We start from the raw sequence: 26649 nt of genomic DNA on the forward strand, positions 1-26649 counted from the left end.
CCTCCCATGTGCTCCGACTGGCGCTAAAAGTTTTGAGCTTCTCAAAAGTCCAGAGCCACCATCCTGGGTGCAGGTAGCCGCCAGGCTCCGGAGTCACCTGGCGTCCGGCCTCGGGGCGTGCTTTCCAGGACGGTGACACGCTCCCGTGAGGTTCGGGTAAGCTCGTGACTGAGCCTGATGAGTCCTCTCTGAGTCACGGGCTCTCGGCTCCGTGTATTTTCAGCTCGGGAGAATCGTGGGGGTTGGGGGGGGCCACTGGGGACTTAGCGATTTTGGGGGGATGGAAGTTTGGCGGCACCAACATAGGAATGCAATGTTGGGAGGCCTGGGTGTAGATGATGGGGATATTAGGAATTCAATTGTCAGTTGAAATCAAAGCTGAACACCTGGGCGGGGAGTGGGACTTTGGGGGAACCTTGAGCCGGCCTACGGGATTCTTCCCCACCCCCCTCCATCCCAGTGCCGGGTGTGGGGAATCCTGAAATAAGACGCACAGAGCATGAGGGTCTCAGACTTTCGGATCTCGGAACTTTGGGAATTCATGGTTCGAGATTTTAGAGCCCATGGCATGCTGGTGGAACCTCGGGCTTCATTCCGAAATGATTATTCGGGGTGATCTGGGAAGCCCAAGCTGCTAAGGTCCCGTAACTTCCGGACCTTTGTCCTTCCTGGAATGGTCTTTGCAACCGGTCCTCGGCTCCGCTAGATGGAGAAAATCCAGTTAAAGCCTGTCAGTCGTGCAAGTGGGAAGTGCTAAACGAGAGATTTGCCCGCGAAACCAGGGAGGACTATCCCGGTCTCAGAGGCCCGAGAGCCCTGTTATTGTTTGGCTCTACATTTACATTTGTGCCCTTTGCAGGAGCATTTCCGGTTTCTTTTTTGGGGGCAGCTTACTATTCACCCGATGAGAGGGGAGCAGAGAGACAGAAAATGTCTTTTAGACTGATTCCTATTACTTGCGGAGGGAGGCTGCTCACTCCCTCCTCTACCTCTTTTTTCTTTCTTCCTGGAGTACTTAGTTACCGCTTTGGGAAAGGAAGATATATTTGTTTTGATGCAAACCTCAGTCCCTCCCCCGTTTGAATGGTGTGCTCCACCCTGGTCGACTGCAACCTAGGCGGACGCTACCATTGCGTGGGATGGGTTTTTTTTTTTTAAAAAGGGTGCAGAGGGAAACCCCTGGGTATTTTTTTTTAAAGGGTACATTTGAGAATTAAATGATGAAGGAGTGTAACGACAGGTCGTTTGTGGCGGAGAAACACTTTCTCTTGTTTCCGGCTTTGGGCTAAGCCATTCCACTTTCGGACGCAGACTGAACGTCGTGACAGCGGAAGGGGCGGGCCTTGGCGAGGGGCGGGCCCCGCGGACCTGAGTATCGCTCTCCGGTCCCGGCTAGTTCTTTCCTATGGCAGGGTGTGGAACCCCAGCGAAATCCAACGCGAATCCCTTTCTCCTGCATCTTCATCGCTTGGGTCGCGGTCGTTTCATTCAGCAGCCACTTAGCACCTGCTACGCACCAGACACTGTGCGCGGTACTTCTGTGCTTATCTTTTGTCTAAATTGAGGTAGCATTTATACCCACTGCAGTTAGACGAGTTTTGGCAGCTAACCACCGTGTAACGCCTATCAAAATATAGAACATTTTCATCACCCCAGAAAAGTTTCTCATGCTTCTGTCCGGTCTGTCTTTGACCCCCACCTCTATTTTGATTTCTTTTGCCTGTTGGAGAACTTGTAAATGAAATCGTACAGTATGTGCTCCTTTGTGTCAGGCTTTTTCCTTGAGCATAATGTCTGTGAAATTCATCCATGTTATTGCATGTTATTAGTGGTGTATCAGTATTTTGCTTTTTTTAAAATTTAGTATATTCCATTAGATGAATAAACCATCGCTTGTTTATCCATTCTCCTTTTGATGGCCATTTGAGTTGTTTCCCGTTATTTTGAATAAAGCTGCTATTAACATTTTGTACAATTCTTTTTGTGGTCATATGTTTCCATGTTTCTCAGATAAATACTTGGGAGTGGAATTGCTAGGTCAAAGAGCAGAGAGTAGATCTATATATTTTTTTAACTTTGTAAAAAAATTCAAGAGGCCTGCCGGGTGGCGTAGTGGTTATGTTGGCGCACTCTGCTTTGGCCGCCCCGGGTTCCCAGGTTCGGAACCAGGGTGCAGACATATGCAGGGCTCATCAAGCCATGTTGTGGTGGCGTCGCACATACAAAATAGAGGAAGATGGGCACAGATGTTAGCACATGGCCAATCTTCCTCACCAAAAAAAATCAAGTTTTTTAAGGTGGTTGTACCATTTTACACTCCCACCAGCAAGCTGTAACCTTCCTCACCTTTGGTTTGTCGGTCTTTCTAATGTTACATGCCTTTGTGGTTTAAATTTGCTGTTCTCTGTTAATTATGTTCAACAGTTTTCATTGTGCTTATTGGCCATTCCTATGTCATGTTTGAAGTGGCTCTTCAAGTCTTTTCCCCATATTTTAAATTGGTTTATTTGCTTTTTTTTTTTATTGTTGAGTTGTAGGAGTATATAATCTGGATACAGATATCTTTTGTCAGATACACGTCTTTTCTCCTGACCTGTTGCTTGCCTTTTTGCTTAACAGTATCTTAAGAGGAGCAGAAAATTCTTTTTTCTTTTAAGTGTTTGTTGTAACCTGTTTAGGAAATCTAACCCCAAGTTCATGAAGATACTCTCGTATATTTTCTTAGAATCTTTATAGTTTTAGGTTTTATATTTAGGTCTATGAGCCATAATTAATTAATTAATTAAAAAAATTTTTTTTCATGATCTGAGCCAGAGGTCTAGGTTTTGTGTTGTTGCTGTTGTTTCTTATATGGATTCCATCCAGTCGTTCTAGCTCCACTTGTTGAAATAGCCTTCCTTTCCCCCACTGAATTTAATTGGAGTGCTTGGTCCATTTACATTTAATGCAATTATTATAAGGTTTGAGTTTAAATCTGCTATCTTAGTGCTATTTTCTATCTGTCTCCTTTGTTCTTTGCTCTTCTCGTCAAACATTTGAGGAAGAAATAATATCACTCTTACACAAACTCTTTCAGAATATAGAGGCAGTAACATTGCCCCCTCATTTTATGAGGCCAGCATAATCCTGATACCAAAACCAGACAAGGACATTACAAGGAAAGAAAATTGAGCTCAATATTCATGTTAGCATATATATGCAAAAATCTGGCAAATTTTAGCACATCAAACCTGGTATATATAAAAATGAGAAATATGGGCCGGCTCTGTGGCTTAGTGGTTAAGTGCACGCGCTCTGATGCTGGCGGCCCGGGTTCGGATCCCGGGAGCGCCCCGAGGCACCACTTCTCCGTCCAACGTGAGGCTGAGTCCCACGTACAGCAACTAGAAGGATGTGAACCTATGACATACAACTATCTACTGGGGCTTTGGGGGGAAAAAACTGAATAAATAAAATCTTTAAAAAAAAAAAAAAAAAAAAAAAAAGAAATAAATCCTGACCAAATGGAGTTTATCCCTGGATTGCAATGTTGATTTAACATTCAAAACTCAGTGTAATTTGCCACATTAACAGATTAAAGGATAAAAATCCTATGATCAATTCAAGACAATATTGACAATATGCAACACCTATTCATGATTTTAAAAAAAAAACCACCTGCTAGCAAACTAGGAAAAGGAAACTTCCTCAGTTTGATAAAGGGCAACCCTAATCAAGTTACCATTAACAACTTACATAATAGTGACAGACTGAATTCCTCTAAGATCAGGAACTAGAAAAGTATTCTACTCTTACCACTTCAGCATTGTACTGGAGGTCTTAGCCAGCAAGAAAAAGAAATAAACATAATGATTGGAAAGGAAGAAATAAAACTGTTTTATTCACAGATGGTATGATTGTGTATGCAAAAAATTCAAATCAAAAATCCATTTTAAAATTATCAGAACTAATAAGTGATTATAGCCAAGGTCACGGGTTTCAAAGGCAATATCCATAAATTGTATTTTTATTTTTATTTTTTGTGAGGAAGACTAGCCCTGAGCTAACATCCGATGCCAGTCCTCCTCTTTTTGCTGAGGAAGACTGGCCCTGAGCTAACATCCTTGCCCATCTTCCTCTACTTTATATGGGACGCCGCCACAGCATGGCTTAAGAAGCGGTGCGTCAGTGCGCGCTCAGGATGCGAACCTGCAAACCGGCCTGCCACAGCGGAGCGCGCACACTTAACCGCTGCGCGACCAAGCCGGCCCCATAAACTGTATTTTTATATAATAGCAACCATTGAATCTGAAGTGGGAAAATGAATTTTAAAAACAGTGACGTTTACAATAGCATCCAAAAACATGGCATACTCAGATAAATTAAACAAAAGATGGACAAGAGCTCTATATTGAAAACCACAAAATTTAAGGAAGATTTTAAGAAGAGAATTTAAGGAAGATTTAAATAATGGAAAGAGATACCATATTTATGGATTGGAACACTCAGTGGTGTTAAGATGTCAGTACTCTCTAAAATGATTTAATTCAATCCTAATCAAAATCCTACCAGGCTTGTTCGTAGAAACTGACAGGCTGATTCCAAAATGAAAAAGTAGTACAAAGTTGGAGGTCTTAAACTACCTGGCTTCAAGATTACTATAAAGCTACGGTAGGACAACAGCCAATAAACAGAGTCCAGGAAAAGACACATAAGTGTAGTAAAATGATTTTCTGCAAAGGCACCAAAGTGAATCAGTGGGGAAAGGAAAGTCTTTCAACAAATGGCGTGGAAACAACTGGAGCAGAAAGATGGACTTTGACTCCTCCCTCACCCCATACACAAAAATTAATTGGAGATGGATAATAGACCGACACAGAAAATACAAAACTTTTGGAAGAAAACAGAGGAAAATAATATCTTTGTTTTGGTAGGGATGGGTTACAGGGATGTATCAAAATTTGTCCAATTTTGTAATCAAAATGGTATAATTAAGATTTGCGTGTTTCAACCTATGTAAGTTTCACCTCGAAAACCTGGAGTGGCTAGAGGTATGGATGAAACAATAAAGGCAGAATGTTGATGATTATTCTTTTTTTTTGGTGAGGAAGATTAGCCCTGAGCTAACATCCATCGCCAGTCCTCCTCTTTTTGCTGAAGAAGATTGGCCCTGGGCTAACATCCGTGCCCATCTTCCTCTACTTTATATGTGGGACGCCTGCCACAGCATGGCTTGATAAGCGGTGTGTATGTCCACGCCTGAGATCCGAACCTGCAAACCCTGGGCCAATGCAGCAGAGCACACCAACTTAACCACTATGCCACCGGGCCGGCCCCGTGAATGTTGATTATTCTTGAAGCTGGGTGATGGGTACAAGGGGGTACGTTATTCCGTTTACCTTTTTATATGTTTGAAATTTTCTATAAGTTTTATTTTTCTTTTTTAGATTTTTTTATTTTGGAAAAATACAAAGTACCAGAATAACATAATACATATTCCCATCAAATAATTTTAACACAACATTTTGTCTTATTTGTGTCCATATTTTAATTACACAAGTAATGTATGCATGATACCATCTTTTTAAGTTTTCTTTGTTAATAGAGCTAAAACCCCCTTTGACTATATCTCCAGTCCCCTGAGCATAAATACCCCTCTCCCTTAGACCATCGCTATCATAGGTTTTGTGACTTTTTTATTCTTCTTGCCTGTCTTTCATACTTTTACATACATAATGTTTATAACCAATAAACAGTTTTATATTTTTAATTTACATAAACTACTTACATTACTATGTTTTGCTTTTTTCTTGCAAATTGTATTTTTCACCCAACATGTTTCCAAGCTATATCTGGTTACACATTATACAGATCAATCCATTTCCTTAAATTACTGTAGTAAATTTCTCTGGTGAAGGAATACACCATGTTTCATTTCGCTGTTCTTTACTGATGGATAGTAATACTGTTTCTTGTCACCTGCCATTAGGAACAACAATGACATGAACATTTTTGTGTAAGACTCCTGCTGCTGCCCCCATGCAACCATTTTTCTAGGGGTTCTACCCAGAAGTGGTTTTGCTGAGTAATAAGGTGTGTGTGTGTGTGTGTGTGTGTGTGTGTGTGTGTTTTCAACTTGACCAGACGCTGCCTTATTTCTTTCCATAATCTTTTTTTTTTTTTTTTTTTTTACCTAATCAAATAGCTTTCAGCCAAAAAAAAATTTTCACACTGGACTCTGGGTGAAGCCAAGGGGAACGTCATTATTTAGAGGGTGTATTAGAGGGTGTTCATTATTTAGAACATTGCCTTGGGTGTGGCTGTAGACAGCACAAGTTCAAATCCCTGGCCCTGCCCCCTGGGAGCTTTCTGAGCCTGGGTAAATGACAATTCCTTTAACCCCAGTTCCCTCATCTGATGATACCTACCTACTGGCTTTTTGAGAGGATTAATGAGATAAGCCACTGGAAGCAGTGGGCCCCCTAGGGCCTATAGACAGCAGCCATTGTTATGATAGTGGTCCCACCTGCCCCTCCTTAGAGTCCCAGCTGAGTTTATCACCTTCCCACCAAGGCTGCCTGTGGAACCATCCTGCCTCCCCAACCTTTTGGAAGGTCTGGTTCAGCTTCTGACAATTTAGTATCATGGCCCCCTGATGCTCATACCCATGGGAAGTACTGCTCTTTAGAGAGAAAAACATTGAGAATTTAGTTTCTACTGAGGACTGAGAGAGGAAGACTTCCTCTGTCCTGGGGCTGTCTCCCTCCCAGTGGGACTGAGGGGCCCACCAGCCCAGGACAGCCCCTCCTAGCATGCTTACTGAACAGAGTTCCCTGAAGGAGGTGAACTAGCATTAACAGGGGCAGTACCACAAAAGCCCCACCCACTCACAATCACAAAGTTCTCACTCAAGAATGATAATGTAGAACAAATAAAATGGAACACTCATATAAAGAGAAATAGTTGTTGAACTCTTACTATGTGCCAGGCACTTTTCTCAGCTCTTTTAATTTCCCATAATAAGTAGGGTACTATTTTAAGAGCAAAGGACACTAAGGCACAGAGAGGGTAAATAACCTCCCTAAGTTACACAGCCTTGTCTGTCTGCCACCGGAGCAGCTGCCCCTAAGGGCTTTGCACTGAAAACACAAACATGAGTAAAACTCAGAAACCCAAAAGGTTAGCCCTTCAAGATAGGTGAGGTCATGCAGCAAATTTAAGTAACAGTACAATGTCAAACCTAGGGCTTTTCACTTCTGAGCCCCTCCCTGTTCACACGAGCTCCCTTCCATAAAAGTCTCAAAGAGCTGAGGAAGTTTATATTCCACTAGAGGAAACAGATGAAATGAACAATAAAGGTATCAGACAGTGTAAGGACTGTGAGAATTAAAATAGGGGGGCAGTTTGGCTGGCAGTCTTTGATTGAGTAGTCTGGGAAAACCCCTAAGGAAGTGTGACATTCAAGGTGAGGTTTCAGTAAGACGGGAACCTACCCTGTGGTAATGGTGGGACCAATGTTCCCAATAGAGGGAACCACCAGTTGAATGAACTGGGGAGTGTCTGACAGCAGAGAAGGGCAGCCAGTGTAGCTCAAGCATCAGGGAAGGAAGAGAGAGCTAAGAGATGAGATCAAGGAGGCAGGCAGGGGCCAGGTCATGAGGGATTTGTGAGCCAGGAGTGAGAGTGAAGACAGTGCTTCTTCAGGAAGCTTTGCAATGAAGAGGATCAGGTGGGAAATGTGGAGGTCAAGGGAAGTATCTTCCCCCAGATGGAGTAGGCTGAGAGTTACTTCATTCTTATGACCAGGAAGGAGGGCAGAAGTAAGGTTCACTTTTAGAAAGGCTTGATTCAGTGGTGAGAAGGTTGGAAACCGACTCTGGTTATCTCTGGTTATCTTTTTTGCGCAAGGAAGTATGCGGTGAGGTTGGTGAGGGGCAGGGCGAGAGCAGCCTGGGTTGTGGTAAAAGATTTGAAAAGAGAAGGTGTGAAGGAGCAACCCTTCCTGCTCCCCGGGAAGTCAGGAGACTTCTGTGTCCCACCCCAGTAGCAGATCCTCAGGCTGTGTCTGGGACCTTGGGATGGTGTTGGCAGAGGGGGACTTCCTGCCTTGGGGCCGGTGACCCAGGGTTGAGTGTGTCTCATGTTGGATCCTCAATTTTCCCGCCACAGCAGCCACACCGCCATCCAAGGCGCTGCAATGGAGGAGCCACAGTCAGAACTCATCATCGAGCCCTCTCTGAGTCAGGAGACATTTTCAGACTTGTGGAATCTGTGAGTGGAGGTCTCTTGGGAGGGGCGTGTTCACTGCCCAGCCTCTAATAACCGCTGGCCCCCCACCCCCGCCCAACTCACCCAATCCCCAGCCCCTTAGTAGAGGCCTGTAGGAAACAAAACCAGTACTGACTTTCCACTCTTGTCTTTCAGACTTCCTCAAAACAATCTTCTGGTAAGGACTAGGAGTTGGGGGGGACCAGGGGCTGCAGGGCAGGGTGCTGGGAGCCTGGCCCTCTGACTCTTGTTTCTCCCATCCGCAGTCCACTGAGCTGTCCCCACCAGTGGATGAACTGTTGCTGTCCCCAGATGTTTCGACCTGGCTGGATGAAGATCCAGATGAAGCCACCAGAATGCCAGCAGCTCCCGCACCAGTAGCCTCTGCACCAGCCACCTCCTGGCCCCTGTCATCCTTTGTCCCTTCCCAGAAGACGTACCCCGGCTGTTATGGCTTCCGTTTAGGGTTTCTGAACTCTGGGACAGCCAAGTCTGTTACTTGCACGGTGAGTGGCCCTGAGGGGCTGGCTTCCATGTGACTGTTTGATGTCTAGCCATATCCCTCTGGATTTTTCTGTTCAGAACTTTGGGATTCCTCTTCGGCGTCTGGCTTCTTGTCAGTCTTTCTACATTTTACTTCTTGGTCTGTGACCTTTGACCTCTGTCCCAAAGTTGAATTTTCCCCCTTGACCTTGGGCTTTCATCCTTCCCATCATACTCTCAGCATCTCTCATGGGACCATGGAACTTTGCTCTTTTCTTTACTCTCATTCCTTCCTTGGCTTTTGTAAATAAGCTTCTGGGATGTAAACCCCAACCCTGCCACCTCTAGCCATCGTCCACACATAGTGCACGGCTTCCAGTCAGTGCTTAAACAGTGTTTGTTCGTTTGACCCCCTGGGCACTTGTCTCCTGACCTTCCATTTATTCTTTCTCCTTTTCCTACAGTACTCCCCTGCCCTCAACAAGCTGTTTTGCCAGCTGGCAAAGACCTGCCCCGTGCAACTCTGGGTCAGCTCACCACCCCCAACTGGCACCCGTGTCCGTGCCATGGCCATCTACAAGAAGTCAGAGTACATGACGGAGGTCGTGAGGCGCTGCCCCCACCATGAGCGCTGCTCTGACAATAACGATGGTGAGTGGTCAGGGGCTGCAGACGGGGCAGGGCTGGTGCCTGGAGTCCTCAAGCCCCTAATTCCTCCCTGATTGCTCTCAGGTCTGGCCCCTCCTCAGCATCTTATCCGGGTGGAAGGAAATTTGCATGCCAAATATGTGGAGGACACAAACAGTTTTCGACACAGTGTGGTGGTGCCCTACGAGCCACCTGAGGTCTGGTTTGGCAACTGGTGTCTCTGGGAGGAGGGTGCTGGAAGGGTTTGTCAGTGGCCATCCAGATGAGAGAGATGGGGGGCTTTCTCTTGCTTCTTATTCAACCTCCCTACAACCCTGTGAGGAGTGCAGAGCAGATCGGTTATCCCCATTCCACTGTTGAGGAAACTGAGACTTACAGAGGCTATAGGCCTCCCTAGGGCTGAATGGCCTCACCTTGGGCCTATGTTCTCTCCCAGGTCGGCTCTGACTGTACCACCATCCACTACAACTTCATGTGTAACAGCTCCTGCATGGGGGGCATGAACCGGCGGCCCATCGTCACTATCATCACACTGGAAGACTCCAGGTAGGGACTCACGTGCTGGCCTTCACACTGGCACAATCCTCCCTTGCCTCTGCCTGTCTGTCCCCTGGGCCCTGCCCCTCACCACCTTCTCCCGTGCTACCACCCACCTTCCCTCTCACTCCCATCCCCTTTGTAGAATCTCCTCTGCTGCTCCCTCCCAGTTTTCTTTTCTCTGGCTTTGGGACTTCTCTTACCAGTGGCTTCTCAGTATGCCTGGAGCTGGCACTTGGCTCCACATAGGATGAGGGTGGTTGGGAGTAGGTGGGGACTAGTTTACCAGAGAACAGGGAGGTAGGGCCCACCTTCCTTACTGCCTCCTGCTTCCCTCTTCTTACCTTGGTAGTGGTAATCTGCTGGGACGGAACACCTTTGAGGTACGTGTTTGTGCCTGTCCTGGGAGAGATCGGCGCACAGAGGAAGAAAATTTCCGCAAGAAGGGGGAGCCTTGCCCTGAGCGACCCCCTGGGAGCACTAAGAGAGGTAAGTAGGCAGGACAGGAGGAGTTGGAGGAGGTGGAGAGGGTGCAGTTCTGCCCAAAATTCACTCTTCTCACCTTTCCTTGCCTATTTCCCAGTACTACCCACCAGCTCCTCTCCTCCGCAAAAGAAGCCACTGGATGGGGAATATTTCACCCTTCAGGTACCAACTCTGGGAGAAACAAATATGCAGTCTCTTACCCCCACTCAGTGGGATTAGATAAGGGAAGAAAGATGTACATGTAGCAAATGTGAGGTTAGGCCCAGTGTTTCTATCCATCCTTTCCTCAGTTCATGTCCCTAACTCTTGTAGTTAATAATATTGGGTTGGAAGATTTAAGTTTCAAGTCTAGCATTTAAAATGCTCTTTTCTTAACTGCTTTGCCTGCAATTGGGACAGTTGCCATCAGGGGGCAGTGATGCCTCAAGATAATGGCTCCTGGTTGTGCCTAACTTAAGAACATGAGCTTGCACCATGACATACATTTTAAAGGACCACCTTTCAAAAAGAAAATTGTTAAAGAAAACATGAAAATGGTTCTATGACTTTACCTAATACTTCTTTATCCCCCTCCTCCCCTGCCACAGATTCGTGGGCGTGAACGTTTCGAGATGTTCCGAGAGCTGAATGAGGCCTTGGAGCTGAAAGATGCTCAGGCTGGAAAGGAGCCAGGGGGAAGCAGGGCTCACTCCAGGTGAGTGACCTGGGTTCCCTCCCCTGCTTTCCTATGTTGGAAAGCCATGGGATTACATTCTAATCCTACCTGCAAGGTAAAAGGCAACTGATCCCCTCCCATTGGGTCCCAGCCCTGCCCATTCTTTAGTCTTCCTCCAGTTGTATCATACAACCATTTTCCTGCAGGGGGTGGTGCACAAACCCCTTCAGGACCTTTGAGAGGTCCCAAAGCCAGATGAGCATAGATATTTCTTTGCCATTTCCAGCAACCCCTAGCTCAGAGCTAGGGTCTCAAATAGAGGGCTGATAACTGTGTGGAAGTGTCGGACAAACAAAGCCAGAGTTTGGGATCAAATCCTCACCCTGCAAAGTGCTAGTGAGTCCTGTATGGCCTTGTTACTCCCTTTCCCAGGCTCAGCTTCCTCATTTGTCCAATGGGATAAGGGAAGATTAAGAGATTAACACACACACGTACCCCAGGGTGCTCAGTAAACATGTCTGCAGTTGGTGGTGCAGACATTTTTAACTTAAATTCCCCTTGCTCCAGCCTCGGGCCCTTCCGAGCCCCTCCAGGAAGAGGGAACCAGAGCCTCTCACTTGAATGATGTCATCTCTTCCCCTCCCCCTTCTCTCTCCCCGACAGCCACCTGAAGTCTAAGAAAGGGCAGTCTACCTCCTGCCATAAAAAACTGATATTGAAGAGAGAGGGGCCTGACTCGGACTGACATCCTCTGATTCCTGTCCCCGATTGACACCCCCATCCTCACCCCCTTCCCCGGCATTTTTGGGTACTCAGGCGCTTGAGCTTAGGCTTGATACAGGTGTGCCTCAGAAACCCCCAGGAATTCTTCCATTTGCCTTGGCCTGGGACTCCAGTAAAGAAATCGGCCTGCACTGGTGGTTTTCTGGGGAGGTGGGGGGGTGCTAGAACATTCTAGCTTAGCTTTTAATGTTTTTACTGTGAGGAACGTTTGGGAGAGGTAGTGAAATGTTCCTCTGTGTAAGGAACATTTTAGAACCAGGCATACACTGGGTTGGAAGCCCAGTTCCCCACCGTAGTAGCCAAGGAAGCTGGCTAGTTATTGAATTTCTCCTAACTTCGTTGTCCACATTTATAAAGTGCCCATAATTATACCTACCTCACAGGATTTGTTGTGAGGGATGATGAAATAATGTATGTCTGGTCCTGAAAATGCCCTTTATCACACGATGTCTGGGACTTGTTGCTGTCTTGGGGGCTGGCTCCCTGTCCCTGCTGTTGGATGTATTGATAGTTTCTCTGACTGGGCAGCTAGTTGAGGTAGGGAATTTCCAAGTTTCTTCTCTGCTGGCCAGGCCAAATCCTATCTAACCTCTTGGTGAAGCTCAACACCTGAGAGGAAATCTCACCCCGTCCCACACCACAGAGGATCCCATCCCTGGTCTGTCTACTGAGATCTGTTTTACTTCTCCCGAATGCTCAGGGCTGATTTCTTTTGCACTCTGCAAGGCACATCTGCATTCGCCACCCACACCCCTTCTCCTCTTCCCTTTTTTATATCCCATTTTTATATTGGTTTCTTATTTTACAATAAAATTTTGCTACCACCTGCATGTCTGAGGGATGCGTGCCTGAGGCCAACAGGGCAGGGGTAAATAAGGAGGTGCTATTGGGAGGCAGCCACCTGAGTCTCCAGGGAGTGTGGGCTGGGGGGCCCAATGCCCGGGTTCCGGGAGGAGAACAAAAGCTAGAGACTGGGTCAGTCTGCAGCCTGCATGACAACAAGGGAGGGGGTAACTCCATTCATAACTTGGGAACCAACTGTCCCTCCTCCCCTCCTGCCAGGGCTGGCACAAGGTTCTCTCCTGCCCCTGCTTCTAGGATTGGGCTGCTGCCCCCTCGTCAGCCTCTCACCAAGGATTATGGGATTTAAATGTCTGATTTAGGAAGCCTGAGCCTCTGGGTTGGCCATCTGCTCCTCGGGAAAGGGGTAGGATACCTGGGTTCCAGAGGGGAGACAGGGTGGGTGTTATTGGATGAAGAGGAAGAGCAGGGGGAGGCCTGCCTGCCAGGGTCCCCAGGAAGTGGGGGCGGCTAAGGTGAGGGCTGGGATGTGGGGCCTGGGCCCTCCCACCATCGCCTCATCCTGGGCCTCATGCCAAGGAGTTGAATGAATTGAAGCTTTAAACTCTGCCAGGAAAACCTTTCAAAGGGTTTCTTGGGGTAGGGAGGAGAGTTGAGGTTGGGGAGCTCAGCAACCCCCCGCCCGTCCTGTTCCTCAGTGCTGCTGGCTCCCAGGGAGGGGGGCTGGAGGCCCGCTCTCCCCATCACCCGCTGCTGCCTGAGCCAGTGCTTAGAGGGATGGCCAGATAGTGGGGACACGGCTTGTCCTGCCTCCTCCCTGGGGATGGAGGAAAGGGTTCTAAGATCCAGAGAGGCTTCTGGGGCCACTGTCCTCTCAGCCTACCAATGAGGATTAAAGTGCCCATAGGAGTCCGTTGGCTTGCTCTGAGGATCCCAGATGGCTGTGAAGCCACCAGCTTCCCTCACCTCAAAACCACCTTTTTTCTCTTTCTTGCTGAGGAATGCCAAACACTCCCCAGGAGACCAGAACCACCTCTCTCAGAGACCTTTAACTTCACCATCTCTCCCCACCCACCAGGCCTTTGGCAAACCAGAGCTCTTGAAATTAATTCCTTCTCACTCCTGTAGACGGGGTCACCTTGAAGCTACCTTTCTGACCACCATCCAGCACCCCTCTACTCTCACATTTACCTAGACTGTGTCCCTAGCTCTGTTTTCCTTTCTGCTATACTCCTTCAGAAAGCAGATCCATTCTGCCTCTGCCAATCCCTTCTTTGTGAGGTGATAGATTACTGGACAGAGAATTATGAGGCCTGGGTTTTCAAGCCAGCACTGCTATGAGCTGTGTGACTTTTAATGAGTCCCTAAAGTCTCTGATCCCAACTGCTGGCTTCCTTCCCTCTGGTGTGTTCATTCATCTGTCCATCTGGTCAGCAGGTATTCACTGCTGCCTTACTCTGTGCTCAGCACTGTTCTAGGCCCTGGGGTCCCGTGGCAGACATGGTCCCTGCCCTCAAGCTCAAAGAACACAAGCCCTGCCCCACTGAGGTTTAGAGTACTAAAATCTTATCTCCCTGATTTCAGGAACACAAGGTCCCCAAATCTGAGACCCAGCAAAAGTTGTACTCTGAGGAAAATGTATAGCCATAAATGCTTTCATTATTTAAAAAAAAGAAAATAAAGAAACCTAGCATGCATACTAAAACTTACAGGTACAAATTATTGAAAGAGAAGGCAAACTTGGTTGAAAGGACAAATCCAAAAGCAGGAGCTTAAAAAAAAAGAGATACATTTAAAAAGAAAAAAGCTCAAGCGCTTGATTGAGGAATAAAAGAGTAAGGACCAAATGGTCCAATGTTACGTAAACTATTCTGGGCCCTAGGAAAAGAGTGAAATTTCCAATTTGTGTAAAATTATTGTGGTTTCATTAATATTAAAAACCTGTGGGCCGGCCCCGTGGCTTAGCGGTTAAGTGCGCGCGCTCTGCTGCTGGTGGCCCAGGTTCAGACCCCGGGCACGCACAGATGCACTGCTTCTCCCGCCATGCTGAGGCCGCGTCCCACATACAGCAACTAGAAGGATGTGCAGCTATGACATACAACTATCTACTGGGGCTTTGGGGGAAAAAAAATAAATAAATAAAATTTAAAAAATAAATAAAAAAAAATAAAAACCTGATAAAAATATTAAAAAAAAAAACTAGAAGCCAAGTTAATTTACATAGATGCAAAATCTCAAAATAGTATCCGAATACATTGATGAATCAAAAGAATATGAACAGGGGCCAGCCCGGTGGTGAAGCAGTTAAGTTCGTTCACTCCACTTTGGTGGCCCGGGCTTCGCCAGTTCGGATCCTGGGCGCACACCTACACACCACTCATCAAGCCATGCTGAGGTGGCATCCCACATACAGCAACTAGAAGGATGTACAACTATGACATACAGCTATCTACTGGGGCTTTGGGGAGAAAAAAGGAAAAAAGGAAGAAGATTGGAAACAGATGTTAGCTCAGGGCCAATCTTCCTCAAAAACAAAAAAGTGTAATAAATTAGAAAAAAAAAAAGAATATGAACAGTAAAACCAAGTAGGGTTTATTCCAGAAGCACAAAGTTGGTTTAATAGCAGAGAATCTATCAACATAATTCATTGCATTAACAAATTAAGGAAGAAAAATATGATTATATCAACAGATGCTGAAAGGAATTTGATTAAATTTCAGCAGCCACTCCTTAAAAAAAAAATCTTAATTAAAACAGTAATGGAATACCAATAAGTAACCTAATGGTTAAACACTAAGATAATTTCAATTAAAATCAAGAACTAGGGGCTGGCCCGGTGGCACAAGCGGTTAAGTGCCACGCTGTGGTGGCCCAGGGTTCGCCGGTTCGGATCCCAGGCGCGCACCAACGCACCGCTTGTCAAGCCATGCTGTGGCGGCATCCCATATAAAGTGGAGGAAGATGGGCACGGATGTTAGCCCAGGGCCAGTCTTCCTCGGCAAAAAGAGGATTGGCAGATGTTAGCTCAGGGCTGATCTTCCTCACCAAAAAAAAAAAAAAATCAAGAACTATACAGGGATGTCCAATCATTGGTTTTAGGATATTCAAGAGGATCAAAAAAAAGAGAAGAAAACAAAGCACTGGTAAAAAAATATCTCTTTACCTTTTCGATTATATGATTATGTACCTAAAAACTCAATAGCGATCTGATGGAATTAAGAGAATTTAGTAAGGTAGATGGATAGTAGATAGAGAAATATTTTTATCTTCTAGCAAAAGCACTGAGAAAAAAGAATGAAAAAGTATTCCATTCAAAATAATAACAGGTTAGCCCCGTGGCTTAGTGGTTAAGCTCGCGTGCTCTGCTACTGGTGGCCCAGGTTTGGATCCCGGGCACGCACCGACGTACCGCTTCTCCAGCCATGCTGAGGCCGCATCCCACATACAGCAACTAGAAGGATGTGCAACTATGACTTACAACTATCTACTGGGGCTTTGGGGAAAAAAAAAAAGGAGGAAGATTGGCAATAGATGTTAGCTCAGAGCCGGTCTTCCTCAGCAAAAAGAGGAGGATTAGCACGGATGTTAGCTCAGGGCTGATCCTCCTCACAAAAAAAATATATATATATAATAATAATAACAAGAGCTGGCCCAGTGGTGTAGTGGCTAAGTTCTCGAGCTCTGCTTTGGCAGCCTGGGGTTCGTGAGTTCGGATCCGGGGTGCCGACCTACACACCGCTCGTCAAGCCACGCTGTGGTGACATCCCATATACAAAATAGAGGAAGACTGGCACAGATGTTAGCTCAGCGACAACCTTCCTCAAGCAAAAAGAGGAAGATTGGCAACAGATGTTAGTTCAGAGCTAATCTTCCTCACCAAAAAAATAAATAAATAAAAATAATAATAACAAAAACAGTAAAATATTTAGGAATAAGATTAATAAGAGTGGCACACAAAAAAATAAAAGAATGGCACAGAACTATGAAGAAACCTATAAAACCTTATTTAAGAACAGAAACCAAACTCCAAACAAAAGGAAAGATAACATGTTCTTAGATGGGAAAATTTAATATCCTTAAAAAGGGTCAATTCTCCTGAAATAAAGATATAACGCAGGGCCAGCCCCGTGGCTTAGCAGTTAAGTGCTCGCGCTCCGCTACTGGCTGCCCGGGTTCATATCCCGGGCGTGCACCGACACACTGCTTGTCAGGCCATGCTGAGGCGGCATCCCACATATAGCAACTAGGAGGATGCGCAACTATCTACTGGGGTTTTGGGGGGGAAAAAAGGAGGAGGATTGGCAATAGATGTTAGCTCAGGGCCGGTCTTCCTCAGCAAAAAGAGGAGGATTGGCATGGATGTTAGCTCAGGGCTGATCTTCCTCACAAAAAAAAAAAAAAAAAACATATAATGCAATTCCAATTAGAATCCCAACAAGTTTTTGATGCTTTTTGTTTTTGTTAGTTGGATAAATTTATCATAAATTTATAGAGAAGAATAAGCACCTAAGAATAGCCAACAGTTGTTTTATTTGTGTTTTTTTTCTTTTCCTGAGGAAGACTGGCCCTGAGCTACCATCCCTGCCCATCTTCCTCTATTTTATATGGGATGCCGCCACAGCATGGCTCACCAAGCGGTGCATCGGTGCGCACCCGGGATCTGAACCAGTGAACCCCAGGCCGCCCCAGGGGAGCACACACACTTAACCGCTTGCACCACTGGGCCGGCCCCCAACAGTTGTTTTAAAAAAACAACAGTGGGGGAACCTACTTGCCTTGCTAGATATCAGAGAGCGTACTATAAAACTACTGGAATCAGATCGAAATGGCTTGGTGTATGGAGTGCTAGACAAGCCAGGGGCAGCAAGTAGTGAACCCAGAAGCAGAGCTCAGCATGTAGGAAAATGTATTATATGGCCAAAGTTGGCATTTCAATTCAATGAGAATACATTATGGATTTTTAAAGAATAAAATGAAGCTGACACAACTGGAAAAATAAAATAAAACTGGACTCCTAATTTACACCACACACAGAAAGAAACAAAAATAAACCAGAGGAATTGAGGTGTAATCAAATTAAAATCCCATCCCCCCAAAAAATCTAGAAAATATGAGCATACTCTAGTGACTGGAAACCTAGAAATTACAAAAGAACAACTAAGCATATCTGACTATCTGAAAACCCAACACTTTTTAACAGTAAAAGAAACCACAAACTCAAGAGGCAAACAATCAATTGAGGGGAATTTTGCAGTGCAGAAATCAGTTTATATCTACAATTGGCGAGGAGCTCTAACAAATTCATAAGGGAAGAACGACCCAACAGAAAAAATATGCAGCCATTTAGAAAATGAATTAGAGCTTTACCAGGTGAAGTAGTGACACAAGAAACTGAGTGAAAAAAATGAGATGCATAAGTGTATAATATGATCCAATTTTGGTATAACAATGACCAAAACCCAGTGATTCGTGTGTGTGTACTATGAATTCATAATAAAACTGTGTATATACGTATGCATATGTAATAAAGCTATTTTTCAAGGCAAATAGTAAGGCCTATTCATTTCAAACAAAAACAAAAAAAACCCAAGAAGAAAATAAAAATTAGCTATAAACCCATCACCTCCCCCATATACCACAGTAAATGTTGTATAGACTCATCCGGCCCTTCTTTCTAGGCTTGTGTGTGTACTTTTTTTTTTTACACAAAATTAGGATCATACAGTTCATAGTGTTTTTTTGTTTTTTTGTGAGGAAGATCAGCCCTGAGCTAACATCAGATGCCGATCCTCCTCTTTTTTGCCAAGGAAGATTGGCCCTGACCTAATATCCGTGCCCATCTTCCTCTACTTTATATGGGATGCTGCCACGCTGCCACAGCATGGCGTGACAAGCGGTGCGTCAGTGCGCCCCCGGATTCGGCCCATGAACCCTGGGCCGCCCAAGCGGAGTGCGCGCACTTAACCGCTTGCGCCACCGGGCCACCCCCAGTTCATAGTGTTTTGAGATGTGTGTTTCTTCATCAGCTTTTCTCATTTGTCTCTCTCTTCCCTCTCCCCAAACCGCCCCATCCTTCAAGCCTCTAGGAAATCTTCCCTTCGAAGCCCCCAACAGAAAGTGGATAACCACTCTGAATTAGTCCTCACCAGCTTTCTCCCCCTCCTTGAAGCACGATTAGGTCTACCTGGTATGCGAGTTTCTCGTGTGCGCCTCACCTCTCCCGTTAAAGTGGGGAGCTCCTTGGGAGCAGGAACTCTGCCTCTTTCATAAGTGTGTCCTCACGGTGCCTAGAATGCACATAGTAGGCACTTTATAAGTATCGCAGTACAAAGGAATGTAGGCTTCCTGCCTCTCTTGTATTGAGTGATCTCAAGATAGTACAGGTGAAGGAGCGATCTGGGAGGTAGATGCTTGGGCACTGGACGGAAGAGATCAAAGCTAGGGAGCGGCCCCCAAGGCCTGGGTAACCCCCCAGATCACCCAAATCCACCCTCCACCCCCTTCCCAGGGCTCTTCCAAATGCTCAGAAAGGAATAACCTGCACGCAGGGCTCTGTTTATGATATATATTTATATATATAATTGCTCTCATTTTATTGTACTTTATCCTCTTTTTACAGTAGATCTGACACAGGCATTAAATAACTGCAGAAAGAGACCACTGGGGTGAGGGAGTGCAGGAAAACAAGGGGACCCAAAGGGAAGAGACTCAGATCCAGCAAGAGAAAAAAGGGAAGGGTCCATCTGTGGGCGGGGTGTGGTGGCCGCAGCATCAAAAAAGAGAAGGGAGATGAAAGAGGTGAGGAAGTGAAGGGACACCGGAGCAAAAAGAGTTAAAACGCCTCTCTAACTCAAGACCACAGGAGGTCCCTCATGTAACTGTTCTATGGGCACTACGGGGTTGTTCACAAAGGCAAAGGGGTCTGAAGGAGCCAAGAAACTCAGAGCCTAGACTGAGGGGGTATTTCAGGCTGACATGCAGAGGAAAGAGGAATTAGTGATTAGTTGATAACTTGCTAAGAGAAGCCAGAGAGAGGATGGTGGGGGCAGATCTGGGCCCAGGGGAAGGATGTGGAATAGTCTCATAGCCAGCTGACGTTTCCAAGGTGGCCACTGGGGACAGAGCCAAAATTGCTGCCCCTCCCCCAGGGCTCCTGGGAAGTGGAACTTGAAGGATATTCTGGGAAAGCCAACAAGGGGAAGGGAGCCATCGGCAAAAACAAAATGGATATTCAGCCTAGGTCAACCCCACCCCTCTGAGGAGTGCTTATTTGGGTGACAGAAGGGACCAGGAAGAGAATTTTCGAGAACCAACATGGACTTCTCTTCCAGACCCTCCTCACGCAATCACCATACAGTGAAAAGCCGAATGTGCCAGGAAATAGGGAAAAGGCCACAGAGCCACCTTGTCCTCAGTTACAAAGGAGGGAATGGGGATGGAGAGGAGGTGGGGAAAGACCTGCCAGAGGAGTCAGATAAGTCAAAAGCCACCAAGACAGCAACTGTGTAGACGAAGCAGAAAGTGTAGGAGATAAAGGTGACAGAGGCTGCACTTAGGAACAGAAGAATGGAGTGCCACATTCGTGTCTGGAAGCTAAGGGGTGAAATGAAATGTGTGTGTGTGTGTGTGTGTGTAGATGGGTGTGAAGGTGGATTAGTGTGAAGGTGGGTGGGAGTGAAGGGGGGTGGGTGAGTGCGGGGGTGGGTGAGTGTGAAGGTGGGTGGGTGGGCTTTTTCTATAGCTCTCTCAGGGGATAGAAGGGCAGGAAAGGTGGGTAGCTGTGGGGACAGTCCACTCACAGCTAAGCCAGAACCAGAATGGCTCCTAACTCCTCTGACCATCTTGGGATTCCATCTCCCTGTCTCTGACTGAGCTAGGATCAGGAGAAGATGGTGGGAAACACGTATAGGCAGAGAATCACAGTGGACACCAGGTTGGGCTCAGAAGTAAAGGAAAAGGGTGTGAGGCTCAGACAAGTCATAGCTCAGTTATAAAAAATACCTTTGGGGTGGGTGAGGGAGGGATCAGGCAGGGTCAGGGACATTCCAGAAGCATCCAGAGGAAAGAGATGGGGGCAGGAAATAGGGACCTCAGGTTTTGTTGATGCGAAGTTTGAAGGCCACTCGGCCGGCAAACTTGTCTCGCTCATCATCTGTGGCGATGTTGGCCGCGTTGATGCGGCATTCCACGTTCACCTCCACGTTGGGGGTCACATTCAGGAACTTCACAGCCACCAGGGGCTGCGTGTAGTTCACCTGGGCCAGAGGAGGAGAGCGAGGGTCCAGGTCCATGGCAACTCAGCCTCCTCCCCAAGGACCCCGCTCCCCTCGAGGAGCCATCACCCCCGGTCTCCCACAGGACTTACGTGGAACTTTTTGCCGTAGTAGGGGAAGTACATGAGGTCGATGTTGCCGTTGGCAGGGAACATGACAAAGCTGCCAAGATTCTCAGCATCTTCATCTCGCTGTGAGGGTGCAGAAGGGTAGGGAGGAGGGCATGTTAGGGATGGCAGGAACCCAGAAGCTCACCAGAGTTCCTTTGTTCTCCTTTCACCCTCAATAATTCTGTCTCAAATCTGTTTCCCTTGAGCTGTGAGTCTGTGTGTGTGTTTGCATGTGTGCAGGAGGGGTGTCCTGTCTCTTTCATCAGACTGAGAAGTCCTAAAGGGTGCTAATGATACTGAAGCCTCCTACTCCACTCCCACCCCAAGTTCTTACCCCATCCTCAGGAATTGGTTTCTGGAGCAGAGCCAAAAGAGAACAGATAAATGAGTAAGGGCTCAGTAGGAAGCAAGAAGGGGGATGATTGAAAAGGGCCAGGAAGTTTCTAGAGGGGACAGAGGTTAGGGAGCAGGATTCCAAGGACAACTTAGTGGTGGCAGATGGTGCTAATAGATCAACAGCTACCAGAGACCTAAAAAGAACTGAGGGGCAAGTGAGATACGGGAGCGAGAGCAGAAGACATGGTTATCAGGGTATAGAGAAGGTGGAAGGGTTAGAGAGAGAAGCTAGGAGGGCAGGGCTGGGGTGGAGTTAGGGAAGGGGGTGTCTATCCACCCAAGGGCAGGCTTCTGCATCCTAGAGAGAAGCAAGAGGGGTGGGAGCCCCTTAGAGTTCGAGCCATGTTGGAGTCCACTCTTACCCCCTTGTCCCTATAGTGACGGGGCGTCTGGGAGCAAAGAAGATAGGGAGAGATGAGTGAATAACATGGAAACCATGAAGGACAAACAGGTAGGCAGGTGGATAAGGCCCAACAAACTCACCTTCCCCATACAGGTAACATTCATGCTCTGGTTTGCTCCTGCGTAAAAGTTGATGACCTGGAGTGAGGAGAGAGAGCGATGAGGGTTAGAGAAAGAAGTTGTCAAAGACACAGTATCCTGGGCCGACCCCCTGGCTTAGCGGTTAAGTGCGCGCACTCCACTGCTGGCGGCCCGGGTTCGGATCCCGGGCGCGCACAGACGCACCGCTTCTCCGGCCATGCTGAGGCCGCGTCCCACATACAGCAACTAGAGGGATGTGCAGCTATGACATACAACTATCTACTGGGGCTTTGGGGGGAAAAAATAAATAAATAAAATCTTAAAAAAAAAAAAAAAGACACAAGTATCCAGCCTTCCACCCACGGATCTCAGGCTCCAATGGCCCGATCTCTCTTGTTCTCTCAGCTACTCAAACATCCAAAAATCTCTCTAATGTGCATTAGCCCCAGTAAAAGGAAACAAGTGTCAGCAGATGGTGGCCCCAGCTCCCTCCTCCATTCTCCCTGGGGACCAAGGACGTGGGTACCCGGTTCATCTTGATGAAGACACAGGGCTGCCCAGTGCTGTAACCATAGTGGGTGGGGTCCCCAATGCCGGAGCAGTCACCCAGCTGGGTCCGGTTGAATTGGCAGGCACGTTTCGGGTAGTTGAGGACTCCGTTATCTGGTTGTTCGTAATAGCGCCCAGGGCGGCAGACATCATTCTTTTGGGCTTGGATGGAGTCATTGTAAGCTAAGGAGGTGGGGGAGAGAGAGTCACGGGTCTGATGTTCTGCTTCCAAGGGTTCCAATCCCCTGTTCAAGGTCCTGCACAGCCACAACGCCAGCCCCACACTCACGCTCCAAGAACTTGTTGAGCTTCTGAACATGCTGGTCCCAGCTTTCAGTGTCACTGACGTTGACAATGACATCCAGGTTCTCAGTCTTGGGGCGAATCATCAAGCCTATAACCAACAAGGGCAGGGGTGGGGGGTATGAGATGAGGGATCACACACAGAGGGAAGAAGATGGACACAGGGAACACCATGGTGAGGGATGGTGTGAAGATCTAAGACCCTCTTTATGGCAGGAATTGCTCCTGTGAACATCTGCCACCTCCCCAGATCACATAGCTCTCAGCTGCACGAAATGGGAAGGAAAGCAGGCTTCAAGAAGAACTTCCCAGCACGTGGTGCCTGGATGATCAGAACCACACCTCTGAGAAAAGCTGTGAGTTCTCAGCCTGTAAGTTCCTTTTGAAGGCTTGTGGGCACAAGAGCAGTTAGAGTGGCTGGTAGAGGAACCTCATCACTCACCCGGTGTGGCCAGTCGGTCCTGGTACTTGGGCGTATGGTCAGAGACAGTCTGCAGCATCACCCACATGGTGAGGGTGAACATGGCCGTGAGGAAGCCATAGAAGACGAGGTAGAAGAGGAGGATAAAGGCTAGAGAGGAGGAAACAGGGTCAGCAGGTTCCAAGTTTCCCACAGTGACCTCACCTATCCCCACACACCCCTCTCCCACTCAGAGATTCTGCACTGGGACAGGTCGTAGAGCCTCAGGGACATCTTAGAGCCTTCTCCTGGGAGCAAAATGAGACAAGCTGGAAACAGGCAGTTTATCTGGCTTCCAGCCATGACTCCCAGCCCCCTCCCGGTCCTAGGGCACAGTGAAGCCCGACCTTGTGGAGGCCTCAAGAGACCTAAACTCCTGTTGCTGGGACAACCCTAAGTATAGGCCCCAGTCATTTTGCCTCAGATTACATTCTCAACTTCTCAACCATTCATGGCCCTGAAAAGGCACAACATCTGTTAACTGCTGTACTGGGACTCATGCTTAAAGCTGTCCAGCACAATGACTTTTTAAACTGGCACTGGCCACCATTCACAACCAAGCTCTCATCTCATTCCTCAGAGCTTGGATCCTCACACTCAAATAGCAAAATCTTCTCTCTGCTGGCGCCCCACAGAATCCAAACCTTGAAGACAGCTCCTGCCTACCTACAAAATCTCTCAGAGACAGCTGTCCAGAACCTTCAACAGTCACCCCACCCCCAACTCACACAGAGCACCCAGGGCAGAGGCGACGAGTAAAGAAGAATTTCCCACAGCCTTCCCAGCAGAGAGCAAGTCCTTGGTGGATGTGACATGCCACTCCATCACTCCTCAGCCTAATGTAACTGCCTGCTGTTTCCACCACCCAGGACCCCCAATCCTTCCATCTCAGAGGACCCATGAACCCTCTTCAGATTCTCCGGAGCAATCATGGACCCCTCCAATCCCAGGGGCTGGACTTCAAGTTCCCTGAGGGCAAGGGCTGCACTGGACCCACCTCAAGGGCCCCAGGTGGGTTAGCTGATGGGGACAGTGTTCATTCAGTGTGGATAAATTGTACATTGTGTCACACAGGTTCCCCTGTGACTTGACTTTCCAGCTTGACAATCCTTTTTGGAATAATTCCACCCCTCACTTGCACCCATGCCCAGCACCAGACCCTGGACCAGACACAACTCCCTCTGCACTCCATGAGTCCCACCACAGTATGGGTAGGGAAGGTCCCAAGCCACCCCAACCCCACAGACACACTCCGCCAAATGATGTACACATCTCACCACTAGTGACCTCTCCTCCCTCTGCCTGCGACATCTGAGCCGAACATCCAGCCTCGAAAACCTCACAGTGCCACCCCTCCCCAACAGCCCCCTCACCCACAAAGCAGCCACAGAAGGCTCCAAACGCTCGGCAGTGGGATACAGACAACTTCTGCTGTGAAGAACCCCCCTCTCCAAAACACACCCCACCTCTCCAAGACCCGCCCCCTCATGAATGTTCCCAGGGTCGGGGAGGGGGGCACGAGCTAAAAATAGACGGGCTTGACTAGCTAGTGAGAGCTGGAGGGAGGGAAGGGGCGCTCTTCTGGGGGAGGGTGGGCGACCGTGTGGAGCAGACCTGCCCCGAGAGGGAGCGCGAGCGCCGCAGCGCGGACACGCGCGCAGAGCCCGCGACCCCCCGCGCGAGGGGGCTCTGCGGGGGGCGGGAAAATGGCAGTGACCTACTTTCTCCGCCTCCGCAGCGGCCAGCCAGGGAGATTAGACCTGCGATTCGGCCCCCTCCCAGCCCAGAACCCGGCAGGGGGGCCGGACCCCGGAGACCCGGGAAGAGAGCTGGGCTGAGCTGGCGGGACCTCGTGCCCCCGGGGCGTCGCCCAGCGGACCTCCCAGCCCCTCGCGCGGCCGGCCCTGCGTACCCCAGCTGGTTCCAGTGCGGCCCATGAACTGGTGCGTCCTCGGGTTCCACACGAACTCCTTCCACTCCTCAACCACCTGCCCACAGCTCTTCTTTTCTTTCTGGATGACCATCTTGATGGCGGGGGGCGAGTCCCGCGCGGGGCGAGGGGGCTGCGGCGAAGCTGAGGTGCGGCGCACTGAAGCCCCCCCCCACACCGGAACGCGCGGCGAGCAAAGGCAGCAGGGGCGAAGGGGAGCCCCCTTAGATATGCAGCTGCTGCAAATTCCGGGGTGCGCGGCCACGCGCTGCGGGGTGCTGGCAGCGCGGCGTAGGGTACACTGATCCTAGGCCCCCCGACTGCGAGGAAAAGGGGTGTTGTCAGAGCAGGGGAGGATAAAAAGGGGAAGGGGTGCGAATGCAGCTTCACCCCCTAAACCTCCTAAAAGCAAAAAAAAAAAAAAGATGCAAAAATAGACGGCTACAAAACCCAAGCGAAACGCAGAAAAATCAGGGCGCAAAGAGGCAGGGAGGCGTGGGGGGAGGGTGTCGCCCCAAAATCCGAGATGCAAAGAGGCTGTGGAGAGGGGTCGGGTGACCGCTCAAGGCCCTTCCGCCAAGCGGAGACCGCCACACCAGTGGTGGCTCGGCCGCGGGGGTGGGGCGGGGAAGCGCAGTTGGGGGACAGCCAGGGATGGTGGGTCCCCCCGGCGGAGGCTCCGCTTCTCAGCAGTGCGGGTCCGGCGGTCCAGGCGCGCAGTCTTTATAGTCGGCGGCTCTGGGGGTGCCCGCCCCCTTCCCTCCCCCAGAAACCCCGCCTCCTCGCCGCTGGCCCGGGCGACCTCATACATATGCAAATATGGAGAGAGGGATTGGGTCCGCCCCCCGCCGCCTTGTCTGGACCAGGAGGTCTCTCCCCTACCGCGACCCCAGGTGCTGGACTGGATCAGCATGGGTGGAGGGGATAGAGGGCGTGTCCGGGCGGAGTAGAGGGAAAGATAGCACCAGAGACACCGAGACCGAGAGGAAAGCAGATATATGCTGACATGGGGGCCCCAAGCAGGGAGTCAAAAAAAAAGACTTAAGATCCGGGAGACAGACAGGGCAGAATGTGAGAGGAATAGAGAAAGAGCCAGGGATCAAGAAAAACATATCAGAGACTAGCCAGGATGGAAGCTAGAACAGGCCACGTAGAGATGGATAGAGGCTACCACAGGAGGGAAAGTCCCCTTGTGGCAACTGCTACCAGTCCCCCCAATACCTCCTTCTCTAGTCCCAGAGACCCTTCTCCCATCACCTGGTTTTCTCCCAGCCTAGGGACTTCCTGGTCTTCCCACGATGTCCCACCACCACATTCCCAACCCCTAGCCTTGCCCTGAGACCCCAGCCCTGGAGTCAGGTCAGCTTAAGTGTTCTGCATCCTCCCACCCCCATGTCTGAATTCCCCTCCTCATTTGCCCATTTGGGTCAATAAACATTTATTGAGCACCTACTAGAGGCTTTGTGCAGCTCTAGCCCTGGAGAGGTAAAGTTGCAGTTCTCGAG

The 26649-nt window shown here is 48.4% G+C and overlaps 2 protein-coding genes across 3 annotated transcripts; one reads left to right on the top strand and one right to left on the bottom strand.

Moving 5' to 3' along the window:
- Positions 1–11: 11 nt before the first annotated feature.
- Positions 12–12669, top strand: TP53 (tumor protein p53). 2 transcript variants are annotated; one of them, XM_014789552.2, is made up of 11 exons: positions 12–156; positions 8149–8250; positions 8404–8425; positions 8514–8753; positions 9195–9381; positions 9463–9575; positions 9815–9924; positions 10268–10404; positions 10499–10563; positions 10989–11095; positions 11720–12669. In XM_014789552.2, the coding sequence occupies exons 2-11, from the start codon at positions 8177–8179 to the stop codon at positions 11799–11801; spliced, it is 1137 nt and encodes a 378-aa protein (XP_014645038.2). In that variant the 5' UTR covers positions 12–156; positions 8149–8176; the 3' UTR covers positions 11802–12669. The 2 variants fall into 2 exon arrangements, with proteins under 2 accessions (XP_014645038.2, XP_087296614.1); XM_087440488.1 differs by having other exon boundaries at positions 21–156; positions 8152–8250.
- A 6522-nt stretch (positions 12670–19191) lies between these two features.
- On the bottom strand, positions 19192–25821 carry ATP1B2 (ATPase Na+/K+ transporting subunit beta 2). The gene is made up of 7 exons (XM_004433120.3): positions 25127–25821; positions 23197–23325; positions 22741–22845; positions 22429–22634; positions 21903–21959; positions 21006–21104; positions 19192–20895 (listed from the first exon to the last, which is right to left on the bottom strand). Exons 1-7 carry the CDS (start codon positions 25236–25238, stop codon positions 20731–20733), a joined length of 873 nt encoding a protein of 290 aa, XP_004433177.1. The 5' UTR covers positions 25239–25821; the 3' UTR covers positions 19192–20730.
- Positions 25822–26649: the final 828 nt, after the last annotated feature.

Source organism: Ceratotherium simum, chromosome 16 (genome assembly GCF_057802395.1).
Source record: "Ceratotherium simum simum isolate JZ-2026a chromosome 16, ASM5780239v1, whole genome shotgun sequence".
NCBI lineage: Eukaryota > Metazoa > Chordata > Mammalia > Perissodactyla > Rhinocerotidae > Ceratotherium > Ceratotherium simum.

Bases quoted from the DNA above. Each gene is read 5' to 3' on its own strand.
- ATP1B2 (XM_004433120.3), bottom strand. From the start codon at position 25,238: ATGGTCATCCAGAAAGAAAAGAAGAGCTGTGGGCAGGTGGTTGAGGAG. The intron at 22,846-23,196 runs GTGAGTGATGAG...TGTTGGTTATAG, and splicing joins GGACCGACTGGCCACACCGG to GCTTGATGATTCGCCCCAAG. The intron at 21,105-21,902 runs GTGAGTTTGTTG...GCACCCTCACAG, and splicing joins ATGTTACCTGTATGGGGAAG to CGAGATGAAGATGCTGAGAA.
- TP53 (XM_014789552.2), top strand. From the start codon at position 8,177: ATGGAGGAGCCACAGTCAGAACTCATCATCGAGCCCTCTCTGAGTCAG. The intron at 9,382-9,462 runs GTGAGTGGTCAG...GATTGCTCTCAG, and splicing joins CTGCTCTGACAATAACGATG to GTCTGGCCCCTCCTCAGCAT. The intron at 9,925-10,267 runs GTAGGGACTCAC...TTACCTTGGTAG, and splicing joins ATCACACTGGAAGACTCCAG to TGGTAATCTGCTGGGACGGA.